The 23,133-nt window shown below is 38.7% G+C and overlaps 2 protein-coding genes across 3 annotated transcripts in view; both read right to left on the reverse strand.

Annotated features, from left to right (window-relative positions):
• The window catches only part of apaf1 (apoptotic peptidase activating factor 1), a 47,378-nt gene extending 34,473 nt beyond the window's left edge, over window positions 1-12,905 (reverse strand). For both annotated transcript variants that reach the window (XM_026146906.1, XM_026146907.1), the window contains exons 1-19: window positions 11,771-12,905; window positions 10,301-10,489; window positions 9,431-9,620; window positions 9,006-9,203; window positions 8,551-8,740; window positions 7,577-7,689; window positions 7,335-7,466; window positions 6,866-7,104; window positions 6,545-6,712; window positions 6,199-6,330; window positions 5,751-5,864; window positions 4,841-5,025; window positions 4,407-4,533; window positions 4,036-4,161; window positions 3,791-3,931; window positions 3,400-3,525; window positions 2,848-2,994; window positions 1,241-1,369; window positions 986-1,111 (exon numbers count right to left, since the gene is read on the reverse strand). In XM_026146906.1, coding sequence (XP_026002691.1) covers window positions 986-1,111; window positions 1,241-1,369; window positions 2,848-2,994; window positions 3,400-3,525; window positions 3,791-3,931; window positions 4,036-4,161; window positions 4,407-4,533; window positions 4,841-5,025; window positions 5,751-5,864; window positions 6,199-6,330; window positions 6,545-6,712; window positions 6,866-7,104; window positions 7,335-7,466; window positions 7,577-7,689; window positions 8,551-8,740; window positions 9,006-9,203; window positions 9,431-9,620; window positions 10,301-10,444 — 2,727 coding nt within the window. In that variant the 5' untranslated portion in view covers window positions 10,445-10,489; window positions 11,771-12,905. The remainder of the gene's footprint in view (window positions 1-985; window positions 1,112-1,240; window positions 1,370-2,847; window positions 2,995-3,399; window positions 3,526-3,790; window positions 3,932-4,035; window positions 4,162-4,406; window positions 4,534-4,840; window positions 5,026-5,750; window positions 5,865-6,198; window positions 6,331-6,544; window positions 6,713-6,865; window positions 7,105-7,334; window positions 7,467-7,576; window positions 7,690-8,550; window positions 8,741-9,005; window positions 9,204-9,430; window positions 9,621-10,300; window positions 10,490-11,770) is intronic.
• A 1,683-nt stretch (window positions 12,906-14,588) lies between these two features.
• On the reverse strand, window positions 14,589-22,557 carry tcp11l2 (t-complex 11, testis-specific-like 2). The gene is made up of 10 exons (XM_026147175.1): window positions 22,252-22,557; window positions 20,108-20,288; window positions 19,260-19,392; window positions 18,387-18,507; window positions 18,051-18,274; window positions 17,762-17,898; window positions 17,213-17,400; window positions 16,876-17,057; window positions 16,622-16,794; window positions 14,589-16,526 (listed from the first exon to the last, which is right to left on the reverse strand). Exons 2-10 carry the CDS (start codon window positions 20,274-20,276, stop codon window positions 16,264-16,266), a joined length of 1,590 nt encoding a protein of 529 aa, XP_026002960.1. The 5' UTR covers window positions 20,277-20,288; window positions 22,252-22,557; the 3' UTR covers window positions 14,589-16,263.
• Between the last annotated feature and the right edge of the window lie 576 nt (window positions 22,558-23,133).

The raw sequence follows: 23,133 nt of genomic DNA on the forward strand, positions 1-23,133 counted from the left end.
ACATAATAACCCAGAGTTAGAGTTGAATATATGCAATATCAACTGAATAAATTGACGGTTGTGGCAATATTTAAGTCACTGGAATCTTCTTGGCAGTTAAGATGAGGGTTTCTGGTGAAAACAAGTCAAATCCACACATAGCCACAAAGTACTTTTCTTTTTTCTTGCAGGATATTTGCCACGGCAGGTCAGGATTTTTCTTTTTGATGAAAGAGGACACTGTAAACACATCTGTTTATCCCACCTTTTCCCTAGTGTGACCTGCAATTTATTGCCCTGTTAAGTTTATAACAACAGGAGTGACTGCTTTTCATCTTGTGAGTCTGTGGCTGTGAGTCTGTGGCTGTGTGTCACGATCAATATCTGGTGCCAGCATAGCGATCTCAGTTTGAAGTGAGATGATGTACTGCAGTATCGACATTTTTCTCTCACCCCTAATAAGCAGTATGTACAGAAGGCTCTGCTGTAGTTGTGGACTGTCAGGGACAGTTTTGCCACCTTGTTTGAAAAACAGCAGCTGTAAAAACTGTAAAAAAAGAAAAAAAAAAAACACCCAAAAGGCTAAACTGCAGAGATATTTCATGTTACATTGTCTTCAAGCTATTTAAGATACATATTATTTTGTTTTAGAGAGCAATGAGTCAAGACAAACCTGTTAAATAATTTATTTTGCCATCTTTATGTAACCCAAATAACAGAGAAGTAATTTAAAAGCAAGTCAAAGCAACAGTTAGATCTTTATTTCTGCCATGGCCTAAATGCATTTCATTCCCATAAAAAAAGACCAGATACCTTTTGTACTACAGTTACATCACCATCCCTGAGCACTGCTCATTAAGAACTGAAACAGCTGGCAAGGGGGAACATAGTGTAATTAGTCAACTTGTGAAGTTAATTTTACTGTCAGAATAAGCAATTAGAACAACACTGACAGCCTCTCTCCGTACTGTTATACTGTAGCTTTATCACACACACTCAGTCTTACCCTGATGGTCTGATCATCAGAGCAGGAGAGCAGCTGTGAGCCATCAAGAGAAAACTGGACACGCTGCACCCAGCTTAGGTGGCCACTGCAGTCTGCCATCTTTTTATTGGCTTCGAGATCCCACAGCTGGAACACAAAACATTTATTTATCTTTATTATTAGTAGTAGTATTATTGAGAATTTTCTTTACATACTTACATACACAATTTTGAATTTTATATAAAAAAAGGAGACATTAAATATATAGTGAGATACCTCAACAGCATAGTTTGAAAATGCAATGGCCAGCAGGTTACTGGTGGGGCAGGCGTGACAGTATTGAACTGTGCTCATTCGATTGGTCCTGATTTCAAACAACATGTCTGATGTCTCTACATCAAAGACCTGAGAAACAATAAAAGACAGACAACAAATCAGCACCTGTTGTCTCATCAACATGTCCAAAAGCTGTTACGACTGTACAAATAACACATTGAAATTAAAAGAAAGGAGAAGCACAAAACGTGGCTTTCCCAGTTATTTGTCTCTCCTGGTTTTATTCTCAGTGAGTTCTTTGATTCTTTGACTATTTCATTAATTTATATGTTAGCCCTAATTAGCAAATATTTGTATCTCTGCAGTGTACCTACATGCATCCCTTGCAATGCTAAAAATAGCTGAGAACTTAGCGGTCGACCAATTTGTACAAATAGGTCAGGCCCGGCTCGAAAAACCTAAAACAGCAAAGGCCAAAATGCCAAGCTTAAGACAAGTCAATTGGTGGCCATGGCCATCTTTAGTATTCAGTCTAGGCCATAGGTGTCAAACTCTGGCCTGCGGGCCAAATTTGGCCCGCAGCCTAATTACATTTGGCCCGCAAAGCCACACCTAATTACTATTAGAACGAAACAATATATATATTGTTTAGTATTAAGCTTTGCTTGTTCCATATTCAGTTTTTCAGCAAAACGTGTTTGAGTCCATAAGAAAAGATTCATTCTTTTATCTGGAGGAATAAATATATTTCAATAAATATTAACGTTAGCCCGCAACTTTGTTCCAGTTTTGAATTTTGGCCCACTGTGTATTTGAGTTTGACACCCCTGGTCTAAGCAAACATCAAACTCAATGCCTATTGGGGAACAAGCTACACCAATCAAACATAACATTATTTTAGAAGGCGAAGGCTGGTCCGTGACTTGGCCTCCAAATTCCCCAAATCTCAGTCCAATCGAGCATCGGTGGGATGTGCTGGGCAAACAAGTCCGACCCATGGAGGTCCCAACTCACAACTTACGCAACTTGTGTTAAGCTCAAAGGTCATTTGACAATATCAAGTATACCAAGGTATTAATGTGCTCTACAATAACTCTGTGCTTTGCATCAAAAAAAAGAAAAAGATTTTCTTCATGCCTTAGGATTAATGTTGCAATTTTCCTCAAGTTTATAAAGCCTCTTCTTTCAGTCACCTTAGAGTAAAAGAACCTATCCAATCTTCACTCTGTTTGGGTTCCCAGAATACAAATGAATGAAGATGTAAGGAACAGAGTGAGGCTGATAACAAGACAATACTGGCTGACTTTGGAAAGCTCAGGAGAGGAGGGGATATGCACATTTATAACCAAGACACACTATTTAGACTCTCTAGAAGACAAACAAGCTCTCTTTCCTGTCTCCTTCAATGAAACAGCACACCAACATCAAGGGCAAAGAGGATAGAGTGAATGTGTTTTCAATTTTTAATCAGTACAGCGAGAAAGTGTTAAGATAATGAACAATATCCAAACCATATGCACCCAATTTTATCAAACATTTAGCACCACCTACAAAAAAAACAGCGTACAGGATCATACAGCAGCATGCTTACAATGATAAATGCTCACCAAAACGGCATTTCTGGCAGCACATATGACGCGTTTGCCATCGGCAGTCCAGGTGCTACACTTGACAAAGACGTCTTCCTTGTTGTCTGTAAACATGTCACTTACATTGATCGTCTTCCATTCATTGGTAGAAGAAACCTCAAATACCTGCAAACATGCAGAATCATGCATGTCAGTGCATTACAAGACCAAGGTATGTAAAGCATATTAATATTTCTAAATTTAGTTACTAATAAATGATCTAAATAGAAAGCGAGTACCATCATTTGCCTATTTTGTTGCAGTAAAGTTCTTCTAGAATCAAATGTTTTAATTCAGGGATTATAAAACTATTGGGACTGTAAACTCATGACTAGGAAACATGTTGTCCAACAAAAGTACAAAAACGTATTTAAGAAAAACAAATCTTTACCATTTAAATCCGTCACTTCAGATTTAATTAAACAAAAACAGTGTATATGTCAGAGCACTTCACCTGCTAATAATTATTTCTAGTTCAGTGTGTGTTACCGTATCAAAAAGAAAGCAAGTATCAGGACTAATGGCAGTCACCTTAAGGGTACCATCGTTGGAGCAAGTTGACAGATACTTGTCATCAGGAGAGAAACAGCAGTGGTTGACTGGTTGAAAGTGACCAAACATGGTGTTCTGGGAGGATGGCTTATTGAGGTTCCACAACTAATGAAGCAAAGAAAATGCATGTGGCATTAAAAAAAATGGCTAACACATTACATAACATATTAGCCCCTTTTTGCCTTGTGTTTTTATGTGCATGTGTTAGCTAGCAATCTGTCCAGGCCTCTCTTCCTATGACAGCTGGGTTCTAACACAAATGAGATCTGAACTGGATAAACTGGATAAAAATTAATAGATGAATTGATGGAAGTAGAACACGAAAGGTCAGAAGTTTAAAAACAAAATCGAAAGCATAAATAAGACAAACCTTGACATTCTGAATATCGTCATTGGAGCAGGTGGCCAAAAGGAGGCGCCCTGATGTGTTGGTAAACTGGCAGTGGTTGACCTGCTCTTCGTGCTCCTCTTCAAACGTCCTAAGCAGCATTGCTCGCTCTCCATTCCACACCTGCAGTGTCAAGAACATCAGGATAACATGGCAGATTTCTGTGTTATTTTACTCGCTTATTTCTTAATCATAACATAGTTATAATGGTGCTGTGGACTGTGTACCTTGACTTTTCTGTCACTAGAGCAGGTTGCTAAGAGACGGCCGTCAGGGGAGAAGGCACAGCAAAGCACTTCATCATCATGGGCAGGGATCTCCATGAGCTTCTCACCTGAGGTACTTTTAAACACCTGCACACCATTGCAAAGATGGCAGCGAAGCCACGTTTCATCAGTACAATATTGAGTTCCTCATGTAACACTAAAAACTCCTGACTAAAGTTTAATAAACTATGAATTTACAGCTTTTAACAATGGTTACGACAAAGTGTTACTGAAGCTATTTGTAGATTCCAGAGAGCTGAACAATTCTAGTTAATGATTGCATTTTGGTCCATTCTGCTGTTGCTTTTGATGCTTTGCCGGTGAAATGGTACCTTGAGTGTCTTGCAAGCTCCACAAGAAGCAATTTTGGTTCCATCCTGCGAGAAGCAGGCTGAGTAAATGGAGCCCTGGTGGGGGTGAATCACCAAACGAGACAGATTGTCTACACCGCTCTTATTCCTGTATTCAAAAACACGACACACACACAAAACAGTAAAAGCAGTTGGCAGTTCAAAGCTTGTACACACCATTAAAATGGAAATAATAACAATTTCAGATATATTATATATTGAATATTCATTTTAATTGCATTGTAACAGCAAATGTCATCTAAAATCTTACATGTTAAAGAAGGGAGTACAGATTTAACAATGAAAATTAGTTATCATATAATTCAATAACAAACTAACTAATAATGAGATGTAAAAATCAACTTGAAATATCTCCATTATAAAGAGAACACCATATTAAATGCTTGCTTTCTTACACCAAGTCAAAGTAGAGTTTCCCAGCTTTGGTCCGGTTCTGTGCCTGCAGTTGAGCTTGTTTGTAGACCTCGGAGTTGGGCGGCTGAGACAGAGCAAGCTGCACAACATCAGGGAAAGGACGCTGCTCGAGCTGGTGGCCATTCAGAGACAGAAACTCCTGGAACTGACTGCGCACTTCACTGTTCTGGAAGCAAAGAAAACACAAGCATACTTGAGTCCACTGCAAACACCAGGTCACATTAAAGGGAAACTACCCAAAGCTTGTCGCTTGTTATCATAACTATTTTTCACTAAGAACTTAAATCACAAAAGTTTGATTGGTAAGTAATTGCTATTATGCACCATGGCATGTTCTCTTGCAAAGATGAAAATTAGAAAGTGAAAATGTGATAATTAAAAAGAAAATGAAGGTAGGAAAATTAAAGGTCAACCTTTTTATTTAATTCACAAAGTACATGAAAGACAGACGGAGTCTAAACCTGTATTTTTCCTCGGGATGAGGTAGAATGAGCTGCACTCTCATTCTTTGTTGAATTACTCTTTTTGTACATGAAGATCAGAAATTTAAGCATCAAGGACACTGTCATTTTCACTAATTTGATGCAACAGATAGGTATGCACAAATTTATGATTCCTGCAGTCTGCACATATCTCTCATGCATCTTTGTGAGTTGCTTCACTCACTGAAAATATGACTGGAAATTTTAAAAAAACAACAATTATCTTCAGGCTCTGCATCATGCCACTCAACTAATCTTATGCCTTGAAAAACTACTTATACATAGAAAACAAAGGTTTGTGTGGCAGTGATAAATATTAAGTTTAAAGTGACCCATATCTGAACACATATGTGTATCCCATATGTGAAAAGGGCAATAGACACAGTGGCCATTTTTTTTATGTCCTGACCTCTTGGTCCAGAATGGATCCATACTCCACATAGTCATTGATGAGATGAGCTGGACCCATTATCTTGGCCTTGATGATCACCCAGTTGAGAGAGAACATGAGTGAGTAGAGCTCCTAGACAGAGATGATCAGAAACCAAAAAGAGAAAAAGACACAGAGAGACAGAGACATGGTGAGAAAAAAGGTAGACTGAAGAAATAAAACCCTGCTATTATTTCTCACTTATACGTCATCTTAAAACACTGCATAGGGCTGTGCAGTCTGGTCTACTTTAACTTTATGTATGTATGTATGTATGTATGTATGTATGTATGTATCTATCTATAATAAAAATGGTTTCCCATACTGTAGAACAGAAAATGAGAAAGCCATTTCATTGTTCAGCACTGTAATGAATTACTAGGTTCAAACACACTTAAAAGAAAAAGAAAATAATTATCACTTCTACCTGGGTAAGGTTGGCTTTGGCCATATGGTAGGTCAAATATCGGATCCAGTAAAGAGATTCCTCGTCTCCTGAAGTGGGGGGACCGTCTCTGTAATGCTGCTGGTACTGACGCACCACCTTAGTGTGAAGGCTCTGTTTAACACAGAAAACCCAAATAAGCACACACACAACAGCAAAGAACCATATTTGCTGGGTTAAAGATAATGACACTGGATTTATAGCTTTGATTTTATGCTAGAGCTAATTTAAACCTAATGTAGCTAATTAGTTAGCCTGGCCTCTTAAAACTTGTAGCTTAATTTGACAATCACTGCCCACTTCAATTGAAGGATGCCTTTAGACTGACCTCAAGCTGCGTTCGGTTCTGCTCCAACAGGAAGTCTATCTGGAGGTCGTGAAGGTAGTACAGGTAGGGTTTACTGTTATTGTCCACGAAAAGCAGAGACTTGTTAACAAATTCCTCCAGGATGTCCTCCACCTCCTCAGGTTCCAGATCCCAAAGAACAGACAGCACCTGGGAGAAGAAAGAACAACACAATTAACCGTTCTTAACCTTGTGGAAGAATAATATGCCATTAATCTGCAAAAAGCATTAAAATTTAAAATGTCATGTCACTGTGTCAGAAAATATAGGGATCATAAACAATCTCCTTTTGTGCAGACAAACCTTAGCGGGGATTTTGACATCCTTCTGTAGAACAGTAAGATCCTTGTAGAGGTCTCGGTGCTCATCAGGAAGTACCTCGATGCTAGCAGCCATGGCCTGATCCAGGGCATCATAGTCATAAGATGATGACTTCCTTATACGCTTGAACTGCTTCATCTGCAGCTGGCAGAGATAGTAACGCCAGCGGTTTGGTTTTTCTCTGAGCAGCGCTCCGATCAGAGACACCACCAAAGGGGAGCCTGACATGAGGGGCGAGGAAACAGAAATGTGTGGGTTTTTTTTAAAGCACATGACCCTAAAAATGATATGAGACCTAAATCGTCACAAAGCTTGATTTGTTTTCCCAGAAAGCAACAACTAAATCAAAATTAGCCATGTTTTCTTATAAAAAATAACATCACCCATATTAGCAAAGACATCTTCTAGGCTTCTCTTAGATTTCTTTATTAGTCAGTGTCAAGATACATACCTTTACACTCTCTGACAATACTGCGAGCCTCCTCAGGTAGTGCTTGCAGATTTATTCTAGTGTACAGAGCAAGGATCTCCAAGGCCTTGTTTTCATCCAACCCGCTTTCAACTTCCACCTCGTGCTTAGCACCTACAAAAACAGTCAATACAGAGTATTTTTCAGTATACAGAAAAGTAATCGCAGAAGTTTCACCCACTTAAGTCTGTACAGTGACCAGAGAAAAGCAACAAAACACATACCACTAACAGAATCAGTGAGGCTTCTATTTCTGGTGGTGAGAAGAACACGACAGTGGATGTCAAACACCTTCAACACTGTACTATCCCAGATGTCATCCAAAATCAGCAGAGATCTAAAAAACACAAAAGAAAGAAGGAATTTGTCACAGCTGCTGCTTTTTAAATCAGCTGACTGTTTACGTCTGCTGACGTAGATACCATCCAAATGACTGTGGCTGCACCACTTACTCACTTTCATATGAACAATCTGTCGCAGCAGAGCAGTTAAACAACATTCAGCACATGAAACCATCTGCATTCCTTTTACCTTTAAGCTTCTATTTTTCCATACGCAGATTTAGAGTTACTGAACACATCATTTTTTTATATTTTCTATGTAACCAAGTTTCTTCTTTAGTAAAAGTTTTAACTTTCCAAGGTATTTTGTTTGGTGACATAGGATACATTTATTACACAGTTATTTTATTTCCCCCACCCCATCGAAACAATTCATCTTTACCTAAAATGTCTGTCGAATTTTTAAAGTTGTTGTCTTTAACTTTTTAAAACTTTCTTTTAACTTAAATTTGAATTGTTTTTAATGCATTATTGCAGTTCAAATGTCTCAGTTTATATTTCCTGCTGTGTTTAAATCAGTGGTATATACATAAAACATAATTCACCAATAAACTACATCTGACTTGACTTTAATAATAATAATGTTGGCGTTGTTGACCGACACAATTCATCTGCTTCAGTAACTTTAAAAATACTTTACATGTATACTGTATCTTTCTGTTTTAATTATTTTTTACATCCTTTATTATTTTACTTGTACATGTCGATATTAGAATGGCATGGTTAATGTAAATGATATACTAACTTATTCTATATACATATTACTTCTGTCTTATTGATTGATTAAAGTATTTCATGTTAAACTCAATATTATAAATAAAAAGTTGGGAGATCACATATAATTACTAAATAGTGACCTTGGATATCTGCGCAGCATGAGGAAGCGAAGACGCTCCTTGGCTTCATCCAGAGAGTTTGGAGGACGGTGGAGGGGCTGAGAATCAAGGCTCTGCTCCAGACGAAAACACAATGACTGAACTTTAACCAGCAGGTCTGGCTTGTCCACCTGGCCGATGGACAGCCAGTGGACGCCTCCAGGAAAGCAATCTGGAGATAAGAGGGAAGAAAGAGTTAAAGGAGCAAGAGTTGTCAAACTACAGAGAAGTAACTGCTATCTGTCAGTTCGTGGATCATTAGCGACAACATCATCTTAGCTGAGTCCATCGGTGATCTATGTTAGTAAGAGACCCAGAAAAGTACATCAACGATTACAAAAACTTTTTTGTTTTAAGCTTTTCCTTTCTCAGTTTCATTCATTGCCTCAAACTAATTCATATTGATAGTTAGTGCTTTATATCAGTCAAATATTCACCTTCAATGATTCCATGATCTCTAACAGCTTCAGCAGCTAGGACGGACTTCCCCGAGCCAGCCATGCCAAAGACAGTGATCCAGCCGGGCTCCTTCTGGAGCCGGTAAAGCTTCTCCCTGGCCCTGTTCACTAGTTCTGGTCTGCTGACAAACACTACGGGCCTCTGTGGGATGCCACCTTCACTAAGCATTGACTGAACTGTTGAACAAAGCAAAACTGTGAGTGTTTGAAGAGTTATCATACAAAAAACAACACTAAGTTTAATACTAAGAAGATGCTCAGTCAGGATCAAGATCAACTCCCACACAACAAGCAGACTCTGCACATCCTTTTTTTTTTTCTGCCAGCACTCATGAACTCCCACACACTAACAGCACAACCTATCAAACCTCCACCATCCTCACCCACAGCTTCCTACTTCTTACCATAAGTTGCAGAGCCATCAGAAGAGCCCTTATGTGGATTCAATGAGATGTGTGGCAGGTCCCTATGGAGCAAACTGGCCAAATCGTCATATGCCTCTCTGACCAGTGCGTTGTAGAAAGAAATGTAGGCAAGGTTGTCCTTTCTTAACAAGAGCTCTATTAGTGCTCCAGCCTGATCCTTCCTGGTAAGCTGAAGACAGAAACATCAGAGATGAGATGTGAAATGTTATGATCTGGTAGAAACCATACCAGGCGATGTTTTGAATAAATGTTAAGAGTCTGAGATACATTCCACAAAAAAGATTGTTCATGTTACAACATTTGTGCATGGTTTAAGCCAGCTGTATTCTAGAAATCAACCAGTTGCATCATCTAGTGGGAAAATCCCATGTTGGCAAAATGTTGGCAAAGGTTGGAATACAGTTTTGTTATTAATCATTTAAAAAGAGAATGTAAAGTTACATTAAAATTGTACACACTTATTGGTTTTGCTGTTAGTTTGATTTCTACAGCAGCCAAAAAGCATTCTGTTCATGTATGCCTCAGTTACTTAACGGAACATCATTTTAATGACACAGTATTGCTTCTCTATGGCGAAATCCAAGGTAATGTATTACTAAATAACCTTAAGGGGAAAATGAGTTATCTACAGTTATCGTCATGTCTTGTGTCCACAGAAAATGGCAAAGTCAACACAAGTGTGAAAACAAAGACTTGACTCAGTAAATAAAGGTAGGAGGAGGGTGACTCAATACATGGACAATAAAGTCTGAGAGGAGGAAAGGAGGACAGGGCTTCAGTAATGTCGAGCAATATTTTCATTGACCACAGTATTAATTCTAGAAAATGTAGAAACCACCAGAAGCTCACCTGAGTCCTGATCCTCTCCTCCTCATCCACAGTCATCACACCATCACTGATCATGTGATCCATCAGGTAGGTGGGCTTAATGTCCTCCTCCAGTTTTTGGCGGAAGCGCAGCAGACAGCTTCGTGCCCCTTCCTCCAGCGCCATTTCTGCGCCACACACCAACCATACAGGATCTCGGTGCACTGCACGCTATTGGAAAAAAATACGGCGTTTAATAAATTGTGGATCTGTCCATCCTTTTTGGCATGGCATGTATTTCTTATTGTTCCATCTTCAGGAGGTAGTGTGGGTAGTCTACTAATCAGAAGGTCAGTGGTTAGATCTCCAACTCTTCCAACCTGCATGTCAAAATATCTTTGAGCAAGATACTAACCCCAGAGTTTGCGCAACTCTTTCATGTAAATGTGACTGAATGAATTTTAAGTTAAACAGTACTTACGGGGGCACTCGGTTACCTCAGTGGTTGAGCAGGCAACCACATGCTACAAGGCCAAATGCAGCGGCTTGCATGTCTTCCTCTTCCTCTTTCTACCATCTTCTCTTTACTCAAACTATCCAATAGTGGCCCCCTCCCCTCCAAACATAATAATTAAGTATAAATTAAATTAAATTAAATTAAATAAGCACCAATCCAAGTACTGGTACTGTACCATTTACATGGGGAATACAAATATATATATTTTATATATATAATATATATATATTTTAATAAGGAGAATTAAAGTAGAAACATAGAGTAAATATTGTTAGTTTTAGTATTTGTTAGTTTGGAAAAAAATAAATAAATTAAAAAGTTTTTAAAAAAAAATCACATCATGGTTGTAGAGGCACTGATGGGCATGTTTAATGAGACTCTGGATGTTTACAAGCCTGTGAGTCAACTGGTTTCTATTGTAATACATGTACTGTTTTTCCTATAACTCGCCTGACATATGTCCTCAATACGTCATGCCCCTGCTATATACAGATGTATTTGTGATTGTGTATATGTGTGAACTGATCAGTCTTGAAGGTTATGTATTCGTCAAGCTTTAAAGGTTTCCTGCTGTTTAAAAATAAAATTTGTTAGCAGGCTTTAACGGCAGAATGTAGTCTAAAACCTTAAAAAATACCCTCAAAGCCACAAAAGTGTGTGAAAACAGTCTTTAATGTCCAGATATCTGTGTTCCAATACGAAACAGGAAGAGATCAAAAGTGAAAATACAAGAGCTGATAACGCATTCACTGGGGTATAGGTTACCATCTGTTATTAAAAAATAGTAGGAGTACTTAGTTTTGACAGCTCAAAATGAACTTTCACTAGTGCTAATGAAGACTAAACTTGACTCTTCTTATTCTTAGTCGACATCTTTTCTAGCGTTATATTCACAAACCAAGCCCAATCCAGCACTTGTTAGGAAGTTCAACCTACTCCGACTGCTTGAAGTAAATGAAACAAAGAAAGACAGGTAGCCACTAGCTGATACTTACGAATATCGTCTAGTCTTCAGCGAAGAAGGTGGTTGTTTAGTTGTATGCGGCTTCGATATCAGGTCACGATTTAAGAACCCAATCACTAAACAGAGGTTTTAATTCTCTGTCTTAACGTGTTACTACACACCCAATTTTGAAAGAAGAGCTTCCTGATTCACAACAAAAACAACTGCCCCGGCGTGAAGCAACCAATTGCTTTGCAAGCTCTAGCTCACGTGACCGGTGAGCTCACGCTTTGGAAGAATGTGTAGCTGGGCAAACTGATGCGGCGTTTATATACTTCTCGTGTGTTGTAAATATTTGCGTTCGCTCAGCTAAAACGGTTAGGCTTTACAAATATTTTCAAACGATAAAGTCATATGAATACGTATTCCAGCGGCGGTGTTTTCATGGTAAATTTGAGTAACATAAGAGTTATTATGCGTTACTATAAGACATAACATAGAAACGACCATCATTTACTTTCTCTGTCTTGTTTAATCAAAAACACTTTAGTGTGTGGTATTACCCACTAAATTCATGATACAGTTCAAACACTTTGCACAATTAGACGCCACATTAGACGAAATTAGATTTATGAATTAAAAATCCTTTGACAACTCTATTTTTATCTACCTCCAGGCCGCACTTGAAGGCAACATTACTGCCTGGTGACAGCAAGTGATGAGAGCATTTGTTTACTCCAGTACACATTGATGCCCTGATAATACAATTATAAGTAGCTGTGAATAGATTACCTATATAATGCTGTGGACATATAGGCTTGTTGTCAGACCTGCGTGCAATGAGACTCAAATGAAGTATATGCAAGCTAAAATTATCATCTATACAAATTATTGTCTGTATTTAATTAATTAAGGATGCAGGTTGGTGATTATAATTTTCATCCTTGCTTAAATAGCTTTTTTTCTTAACAGTTGTGTGTTAGTCTCATGCATTCCCCAGATAGCAAAATGATAGCAATAATACATTATAGCTTTGTGTTTTCAACTTGCAACAAGAGAAAAAAGCAACACAAAATTAAAGATAAAGGTTCAAACCTGGTTTTCTTCCTATTCGTGGGCTAAACTGTTAGGTTCCCTCTATTAATACCCCTTTGAAAAAATATATCTACAGGGTGGGCCATTTATATGGATACACCGTAATAAAATGGGAATGGTTGGTGATATTAAAGTCCTGTTTGTGGTACATTAGTATATGTGAGGGGACAAACTCCTCAAGATGGGTGGTGACCATGGTGGCCATTTAGAAGTCGGCCATCTTGGATACAACTTTTGTTTTTTTCAATAGGAAGAGGGCCATGTGACACATCAAACTTATTGGTAATGTCACGAGAAAAACAATGGTGTGCTTGGTTTCAACGTAACTTTATTCTTTCTTGAGTTATTTACAAGTTTCTCTTTGTTCACAGCCATTGACATGTCGAAGAGGTTAACACATGAGGAGCGGATCGAAATTGTGTTGATATCTGGTGAACGCAGTAACCAGGTCATTGCAGCAGATTTCAATGCAAGACACCCTACGAGACCACCCATCTCCCATGCTACAGTTAGCAAACTGCTTGCTAAGTTTCGTGAAACTGGTTCAGTGTTGGATGTGCCAAAATGTGGACGCAAGAAAACTGTCACTAATGAAGAAACATCAGTGGCTGTCCTAGCTTCATTCAGCAAGAGCCCACAGCGTAGCAAGAGCTCACAGCGTAGCACTCGCCGCATGTCACTGGAGAGTGGCATTAGTCGAACATCCCTTTCGGCGGATATTAGCTACTCACAAATGGAACCCTTACAAACTCCAGCTACTGCAGCATCCCAATGAGGATGACCCAGATCGGCGCACAGAATTTGCAGAATGGGCAAAACAAAAATTGGAACAGGACCCTCAGTTCACGCAGAAGATTTTGTTCAGTGATGAGGCAAACTTTTATGTGAATGGTGAAGTTAACAAACAAAACCACCGCTATTGGTCTGACACTGACCCACATTGGATGGATCCCTCCAAGACTGTTGGAACAACAAAAGTGATGGTTTGGTGTGGTATATGGGGTACAACGATAGTGGGTCCATTCTTCATCAATGCAAACCTCAAGGCCACTGGATATTTGAAATTGCCACATGATGTGTTTCCCTCTTTATGCACTGAAGCTGGCATGTTCCCTGAGTTTTTCCAGCAAGATGGTGCACCACCACATTATGGGTGCAAGGTCCGAGCATTCCTAGATGAACAGTTTCCTGGAAAGTGGATTGGTCGTCGTGGGCCAGTTGAATGGCCCCCAAGGTCTCCCGATCTGACCCCCTTAAACTTTTATCTTTGGGGTCATCTGAAGGCAATTGGTGTGAAGATTCGAGATGTGCAGTACCTGAAACTACGGATACTGGATGCCTGTGCTGGCATTTCTGCTGCGGTGTTGCTATCAGTGTGTGAAGAGTGGGAGAAGATGGTTGCATTGACAATCCAACACAATGGGCAGCACATTGAACTCATTTTATAAGTGGTAAAAACTTGTAAATAACTCAAGAAAGAATAAAGTTATGTTGAAACCAAGCACACCATTGTTTTTCTTGGGACATTACCAATAAGTTTGATGTGTCACATGGCCCTCTTCCTATTGAAAAAAACAAAAGTTGTATCCAAGATGGCCGACTTCTAAATGGCCACCATGATCACCACCCATCTTGAGGAGTTTGCCCCCTCACATATACTAATGTGCCACAAACAGGACTTTAATATCACCAACCATTCCCATGTTATTACGGTGTATCCATATAAATGGCCCACCCTGTATATAAGGTTTCATCATTAAATGAACACCACATGCTCAATTTTGTTGTTTTATTATATTAACATTGATACAGAGGGAAACAAAAACTCTCCATGTTCTTATGTAAACTGATGTAAAACTACATATGTTTTTCTTTCTGCATACAAATGTCCGCTGGAAACTTTTCGAGACAAAATTCATTTCTGTGTTCAGCACCTTTCATCTCACAATTGTGTTCTTACATCCAGCGCAAATGTACTGTAAACAAAACAGCACGTTAAAATGTAACAAGCAAATAACAATATAACCAATCAACATAACTAATATTCCACTGGCAGCTAACAAATAAAATTACAGAACATACAACAAGCAACAAATACCCCAACAAATTACTCAAGCAACAACTAAAATGCACAAATCCCAACACAAAGAAACTCATGCAGACAACTGACATTATTTTCTTTCAGAGGTCAAAGCTAAGTGTGGATTAAAAATGATACAAACAGTTTCATTTTCTGGCTGATAAAAAGGTAAGAGACAACAACTAAACTAATAAATCCAAGGAAAAGGGCTCATGTTTTGCATTACCTTCAAGTGTGGCACTTCTTATTGTCAGTTTTTCTGTAGTTAACAGTTATACTGTTACCTTAGTACTTAACGGTGATAACATTATATGTAAAGAATCTGAAATTCTACTCTGCTACTTTTCTATATAAACCTCTCCATCTGTGTTTTATAAAGCTTGCTGTATGCATTGTACATATTAAAATGCCCTTCTGTTCTTATATACTGCCTCCAAAATTCAAGGAGTTTGACTACAGACACAATGATAAAATAGGGGGTGTCAACATTAGGTACAGAAATGGATTATTGTAGCTAATACTGGTTTTCTGGTTTGAAGTCCTAAATGTTCACAGGGAAGCACTGACAAGGTATTTGTTATTTTTGCTGTTTACCGGGCTTCAAGTGAGTATTTACGGAACTTTTACATCTAAACTGGAGAAAGGGTTCAGGAATTTAGCTTGGTAATAAATATAATAAGTATTGTTTGGACAGCTGAACCTGAAGTCAACCTGTGGACAACTCATTTTCCAAAGTTTATTATATCTGTAAAACATGGTGGAGGCAGTCCAATGGCACTGGGTCACTAGTGTTTATTGCTTTAGTGACCAAGGACATAAGCAGCTGGATTAATTGTTAAGTATATGGCTATGTAATATAGTAACACTATATTTTTGTTCAAGCCATTGAATAAAAGCTCAGCTTAGGTCAGCACTTTTTAAAAAATCAAATAATGAAAATAAAATTAAACTGATTGGGTACTGAGGTAAAATTATAACAACTGTGTTACTGTCCAAATATTGCTGAAAAATAAGTTTGAGCATTTTCGCAAAGTAAGGAGTCACATTTAAAGCTGAGCATGTGATAAATACACTGCTGTGCTTTTACTGCCAAATGTAATGACAAAACCACAGCTGCAGAACCTGCATGACACAATGACCCACTTTCCTCTTCTCTTTTTTTCTTTCACTCCATGCATTGACATCCCATTACTGAAAATCTTTCTCTTCCTCCTCCTATAGCTTCGACTTTTTCTTGTTTTCTTTGTGTATTAACAACCAGCTTGATGCTGCTCAAATACATTGTAGTCGACACAGATACTCCCCACCTCCTTTGCTTTACCTGTGTCTAGTAGAAAAACAGTCTTCTTCAACTGCATGATATTTTCATTTTAATTGTGGGTGACAGAGTCCTGAGCTGTGTTCTGAGGAGGGTTGGCTGCTGGTTGGCTGTTGCTGAACATCAGCTTCCTCAGGATGTCAGCATAGAAAGGGCCATAGACTGTCTTGTTGTAGTTGACCAGGGAGATGAACTTTGCCCCAATTATTGCTAGTTCAGGCTTGATAGCAGTCAAACCAGCTGGTACTTGTTCAATTTTGGACTGAGGTTTTGGGTCAGAAATGAGTGCCATGAAGTACTGCTGCACACGGTCCTCTGCAGAAAAACCACAGCAAGCGTTTAGTCAATTACATCAATTTCTCAACTAAAATTTTTTTAAGAAGTTAGTCTTTCAACTTATTCTCTCTTACCAACTAGGGTTCGGATGGGATTGTCCTTTTGGGTAATGTTGCAAATCTGGCCTGTGAGGGTGCCCTGCAGCGCTGGGGTCAGTGCAGGGTAGCTCCTCTCTGTTAAAGACTTGTTAAGCTCACAGCAGATCTGAGCACTGATGCCCTCTAGTGACTCTTCTAGGTTAAAGTCCCTATAGGTATAAAAAAAAATCAGTTTAAGATGGAGTTTGAGACAGATATGTCTGAAAATAGTCTGACACAAAGGTACTGACGATCTGTGCATCCCATCCAGCAGCACACTGATCATCCTCTTCAGGCGGTCAGACAAGGATGGTAGACCCTGGATAGGCCCCCCAATTGTGCTGTAGACAATGAGCAGCACCTCATTCACAGCCTGACATTGCTGAAGCTGCCACTGAATCTCTTGGAGACGGATCTCATCTGTCATCCACGTCTAATGGAGAAGATTGCACCAATAAAATCTCCAAAGCACAAATTGTCTGTAAAATCTCTAATCTCTCAGCTATGTAAATATTTTTTAAAAATAACAAGGAGAGAAGCTGACATAAACATAAGATCCTTCTCTTAACTACATTTACAACACACTACCTCAGGCGGTGGGCTCTTGGAGTAGTCCCATGTGAGGATGCGAATGAAGGCAGCGTTGAGAACTTGAAATGGCCCAGGCACCACTGGTTGTCCTTTTCCAGGACCATTAGTCTGTTCTGTAGGGGCGATGGATGACTGCAGCTCCTCCAGTGCAGACTTGATCCAGGAGGTAGTGCGGTCTAAAGCACCTGAGAAAGTTTCATATTAGCGCAAGTCTAGCAGGGTTTCAGTTTTTCACTTTGACACAGACTGTAAAGAAAAGATGGCATAGCCACTGTGACATCCTCCACTGGACTTTGGACTTTGGACTCTCTTTTTAAAGTTTTGAGTTGAGCAGTTAGAGTTTCTTTTGTTATAAATAGATGTACTGGGAGGTCAATATGACAGTTTTTGCTTCATTTCAGTCTGAAAGTCACACACAAAATATAAAAAAAAAATAATTCTCAAATGTAGACCTCAATAAAACTGTGGCATATTTTCTGTATTTTTGTGTGTATAAAAGGGTGCTAAAGGTTATATATAAAGAAGAATGTAGTGTTATTCACTCACTGGGTGTTTTGTCCAGGATGCTCTGAAACTTTGCCCTCTCATATTCGACACTTTGCCTCTGCAGCACAGGTCTCAGGTTTTCAATTGTACAGTTGACCATGTCCGCTCTCATCAGGCTCAACACACGGAATATTTCCCTAATGTGTAGAAATAACCAAGATGCTATGAAAAATTTGCTTTTATAATTAAAAATATTATTATTAAACAGAACAGGTCAGACAGTAAATACAGTCACTGTTAATGTATATTGGATGCAAGCACTGAAATATTTTGAAAAGTGTGCGCTTACTTAAAAAGCGTCACTATGTTATCTGTGCCCTCTCGTAGCTTCTTGATTTCCTCATCCCTCACGGGTGCACACATCTTGCCCATGGTTGTGATAATGTAAGAGGCAAGTCCCTGGATGTCTAGAGCATCGTTGTCAGCCTGCTGACGAATCAGGTCCATGTCCAGCACCTCCATGATCTGGGTCCGCATCCGATTGGCACCCGGATTAAGGAATGACAATAAGATCTGTTCGTCAAGAGGGGGAAAAAAAGTTGTTTTAGAAAAAAAAAAAAAAAAAAAAATTATATATATATATATATATATATAAATAAATAAATATTTGAATGCATGTGGTGACCTCTCTGATCTCCTCCACTAATCTGATGGCTTGTCCATATTCAGGAGGGTCGTCATTCAGCTCAGCCTCCAGGATATCCCAGAAGGCCTTCTGAAGATTATCTCTCACTGCCTTTAATAAACTAAAAGAAAATAAATAAATAAATAATAGGGGGTTTATCTGAGTAAAACTGCCATTTATAAAGCACACTTTGATTTTGAGTTTTATTTTATTAACTTATCTTGAGAGTATTAGACTGGTAAATTAACTTTTTTTCTCTGAAGGAACTAAAATGATTTTCTTGGATTTTCCTTTCTTTTGATATAACTAAGTAACACTACTATTTAGTAAGTAACTAAACAGTAGTGCAACATTTGGTGTTTTCTGGTTGTACACCAATCATAAACACTCCCAGACAAGTTGCTGCAAATATACTGTAGATGCAAATCATGAAAGCATGTCCTCAATGATCAAATTCAAATCTTTCTTTCTGCTCAGAAAGTGTGTGTTTGTTACAGGATGCTATGATGTTTGAAGATAAACTTGTCAACTTAAAATTGTGTTATCCACTGGGAGCTTGAGAATAAATAACAGTGAGTCTTTGGATCTCCCTTTTCTTTTCTAACTCTAAATTCTCGCATATTATCATCAGACACAGACAGTTGGTATAACAAGAATCACATTTATTTTAGTTTATAACCATGTTTAAAAAGGTAAACATGATTTTTAAACACTGCAAAATCTCTATGTTTGTACAAAGCACAGAAAGCAGCATCAGCTCTCCCTGATACCTAACATGTTCTTCATTATGGAAAAATCTGAAATGTAGTATTGGTGTGGTATTAATATTGCAAAACTTGACATTAGTAAGCACAGGCTTTTGTCATATTTTACCTGTCCTGAGGTAGGCTATTTGGCTCCAGGTGGAAATTGCGGTTAATAACAATCTCATGGGAGAGGCTGAGATTGAAAAGGTCTCTTGCAGACTCCATGACCTCGTCCAGCGTTAGGGTTTTGGGTGGGCTTGCTGTGGGAATCAAATATTTGCTGATTTATAAATTGGGGGAAAAAAGCATGTCCGACTATTAAAGATGACAGATGTCAAACTCCATTTACACTGTTCATACATACAGCTCACTTAAGGTAACCAGTAAAAGTCCGTCTTTATGTCAGTGAACTGAAGTGTAACAACACATTTAATCCTTGGCATTTCACACTTCTTTTTCTTAATATAATAAAAAGAAGTCTAATAATAATAAGCATGTTTCAGTTTTTCCACATGATGAAGAAGAATGAATGATGCAATAATAAAAGAACAGTACGACTTTTTGGACTTAAACTGTAAGAAATGAATATGTAAAATGACAGATGAAGTTTCCCAGACTGTCCTGCAATTATAAAACAGAAAGTTCGTTAACTGAACATGTTAGATATTCTTATTCAATCTTAGATTCTTATACAATTGTTATTTGTTATATCTGGATTGGAGTCTCTGTCAGGCTTATTCTGGCACCCGGGCCTTATGTTTTGATGCCCCTGGTGTAGAGGGTGGTAGCTTTCTTACAAGCCTTTATATTAAACACAGTCATTAACCCCTAACAACAACTGCAAACAAAACAGCAGATTAAATGTATTTTTTTTTTACCACTCAGACAGGGTCATCAAAAAGAAAAAACACAAACTTGGATTATATGCAGTGAGCTTATGCATAGATCAATGAGAAAGGAAGGGGACAGACTCACAGGATGGGCTACAATGCTTGCTGGAGGAGTCACTGGTGAAGCTATCACGTGAGCACTCCAGGTCGCTGTTCAATGTCATGCTGTCGCAGCGCTCTGATGATGACTCCACATCACTACCTTGGTCCTCACCGCTGGATGTGGAGTTAAGCCGCTCATCATTTAAAGGCATTTTGGATTATAGCTGCAAATAACAAGTCAGTAATAACTTAAAAGGGATTTCCTACCACAGAGTTTAATTCAATATGTTCAGAAGATCCAGACTATTAAATGATAATTACTGAGATACTTTCAAGGGAATCCTGCATAAACTATCCTCAAAGTACTCATTAGAAAACCAAAATTTCCATGACACAATCTTACCATCATTTTACCTGAGCTCGTCTGAGAGTGAGATAGTGTGTGACTGTTGCAGTTTTTGTTACCAAGGCAGAGTGTAACAAAAACACCAGTCATACTCAGTGAAACAGCTGGAGGGCACCATTAAACAGACAAAGCTGCCTTGTTGCAAACACTTTCAACATATTATTAAAGTCAATGATGGTGCATGACGTAAGTCACTGAAAAATAAAAAGAAATAATAATAGTGTATAGTGTGGTTCAGTGTTTGTTTACTGCCACCAGGGTTTAAATCACAATACAAAGTCTAGACATAAACAGAACACATTTCCATATAGGTTTACACAAAAGCCTTTATGCCTGTGCCTGTCTATCCAATGTCAGTTGTGTCTCCAGGGCAACATGGGACAACAGAGGGCTACGCAACTGTCAAGATGATCGTGTTACACTTCTCACTGTGCTGTTGTTTGTTTTCCACAAATGCACATAGGAAAGAAAGGTAAAGATGACGGGATGTGCACATTTTTAACGTTATTGTAAAGACTGTTTACCACTGTTAAAAAAAAAAGAGTAACCCACTTAAACATTACTTGAGTACTGTAACAGGTTAAATTAAGCCTGCAGGCCTTTCTAATATAGCCTAAGACATACAGTGCTGGCAGAATGACCCATAGGTGTTCCTATCCTCTGGCTCAGTTATCTGCTGCCAGAAATGAATGCACACTCCCTGGCAGCGCTTGCAGTTTAAAGATAGCTCAAGGGTCGAGGAAAATGGGTGTGGGGAGCCCTTTTATTACATCATATGCTAGACTTGACAGCTAGGTCAAAGCCATGCAGCAGGCCAATTTTCAGAGATTATCCAGAGGGATAAAAGCAGAGTGATCCAGAAAACTGATTACGGATTAGGTGTACTCTGTCATCTGCAGCTTCTTTATGAGAAAGCTTCTTTAAGCAGTTCAGATGCTAGGTAGAGTAAAATGCATTGTCCTGTTATAACCAGAAGGATGCAATCTAAGATAAATGAACATATCGTATAATTTTCCCAGATGTTTTGGAAACATATCTGAGCGAATATGTGATCGAATAAGAGGTACAGGCGCTCTTACACACACACACACACACACACACACACACACACACACACACACACACACACACACGCACACACACACACACACACACACACAGCTACATCAACTTCTGCAGGAACAAAGACAGCCTTTTGGGGTCCAGAGATCTGACTGCGGTATAATGTAAACAAAGCAGTGAATCAGGAAGGCAGGGCTAGATCCACGGGAACTCTCCTTATTGGTTGCAGTTCCCCGTCTCTCAGCCCTACATGGAAACTCTTTGGTTGCACAGCTACAAACGTGGATAAAAAAAATATCCACACATGCGTAAGAAGTGGGTACACGTGATCCGAGGTGCAGACCAAAACAAGAACTCCGTGTACATTACAAATAGTATATTGTATCTGATCATGACAGAAACCACAGAAAAAGAAGTGCGGAAACAATAATGCGTTACGCTCTCCCTTCAAAATACATCTGATGCATCCGTCAAACTCAGCACTATGTCAGTGTTATATAATTGTCTTTGTTACTTGACTAAAACCCCTGGTTTACAGCTTAATACGAGTCATAAATGTCATTAATTTCGTACACCAGCTGTCACTGGTATGCTAAATGTCAGAACCGTCAAATACTGTACTCTTCTTCCTGTTTCACAACAAAGCGACGGATAACTTAGCAGCAGACACCATAAACTAAGTCACAAGCACAAATGTCTTCGAGAAACGCGATGTTTACCTCATTCAAGTCACTAGAAAGTGAAGCTGACAGCGAAAATAGCCCCGCTCTGAAGAGAAAAGTCGCCGTCGTCCTTTTTAAAGGTCCTGTTCTGATTATATTTATGGTGGTTGGCAATGGTGCATTACCAGCACCAACTGGAATGAGTGAGCTGTGCAAAGGGAATTCAAGTGTTCAATAATAGTAATAATAAATAAAAAAAGAAAAAACCGAGAAAAGAGGAAAATAAAGTTGTCTCCTCTTGCGTTTGCTTCTCTGTTTAAAGGTCCTTCAGTAGCCCAGCTGGCTCTGAGAACTAGCGGGCGAAACCATTTTACACACGGGTGTGTTCAACTACAAAAATAAAGGCGATTCTAAGGATTGTCTTTTTTTTAAAAAAGAAGAAGAATCTAATTAATTTAAAAAGAATCTGCAATTTAAAGAGAGCAGATACAATAATATGCAGACATTTAGTTCAGAAAAGGGTAATGTAATAATACGGGCTACATTTTATCAAGCTGTCGAAAAATGGTACACCCCGCCCTGCTTTTCCAAAACGTCTGTGTTCACGTGGGTTGTTTTGTTTACGGATGTAACCTCAGAACCTTCACTACCTGTGGTAGTGTGGACGCCTGTGCTCGCTATTATTTCCCTTAACATAAGACCTCTAAAAATATACGGGTCTTAGGTGGGAGGTTTTTATTATATTAATACTACAGTATGGTCATTGTGTGGTTATATGACATCTTGAGAAAAGATCCAGATGCTTAACTTGTGACAAATTGAGTCTTTTCAGCATGTTTCCAATGGCAGCACATCTTAAATATAAAAACTGCAAAATTTTTATTTTTATTCGACTTTAGGCATTGTTATAAAAATTTCATTTTAAAAACGAAACAAAAC

The sequence above is a fragment of the Astatotilapia calliptera genome, chromosome 17 (genome assembly GCF_900246225.1).
Source record: "Astatotilapia calliptera chromosome 17, fAstCal1.2, whole genome shotgun sequence".
NCBI classification, from domain to species: domain Eukaryota; kingdom Metazoa; phylum Chordata; class Actinopteri; order Cichliformes; family Cichlidae; genus Astatotilapia; species Astatotilapia calliptera.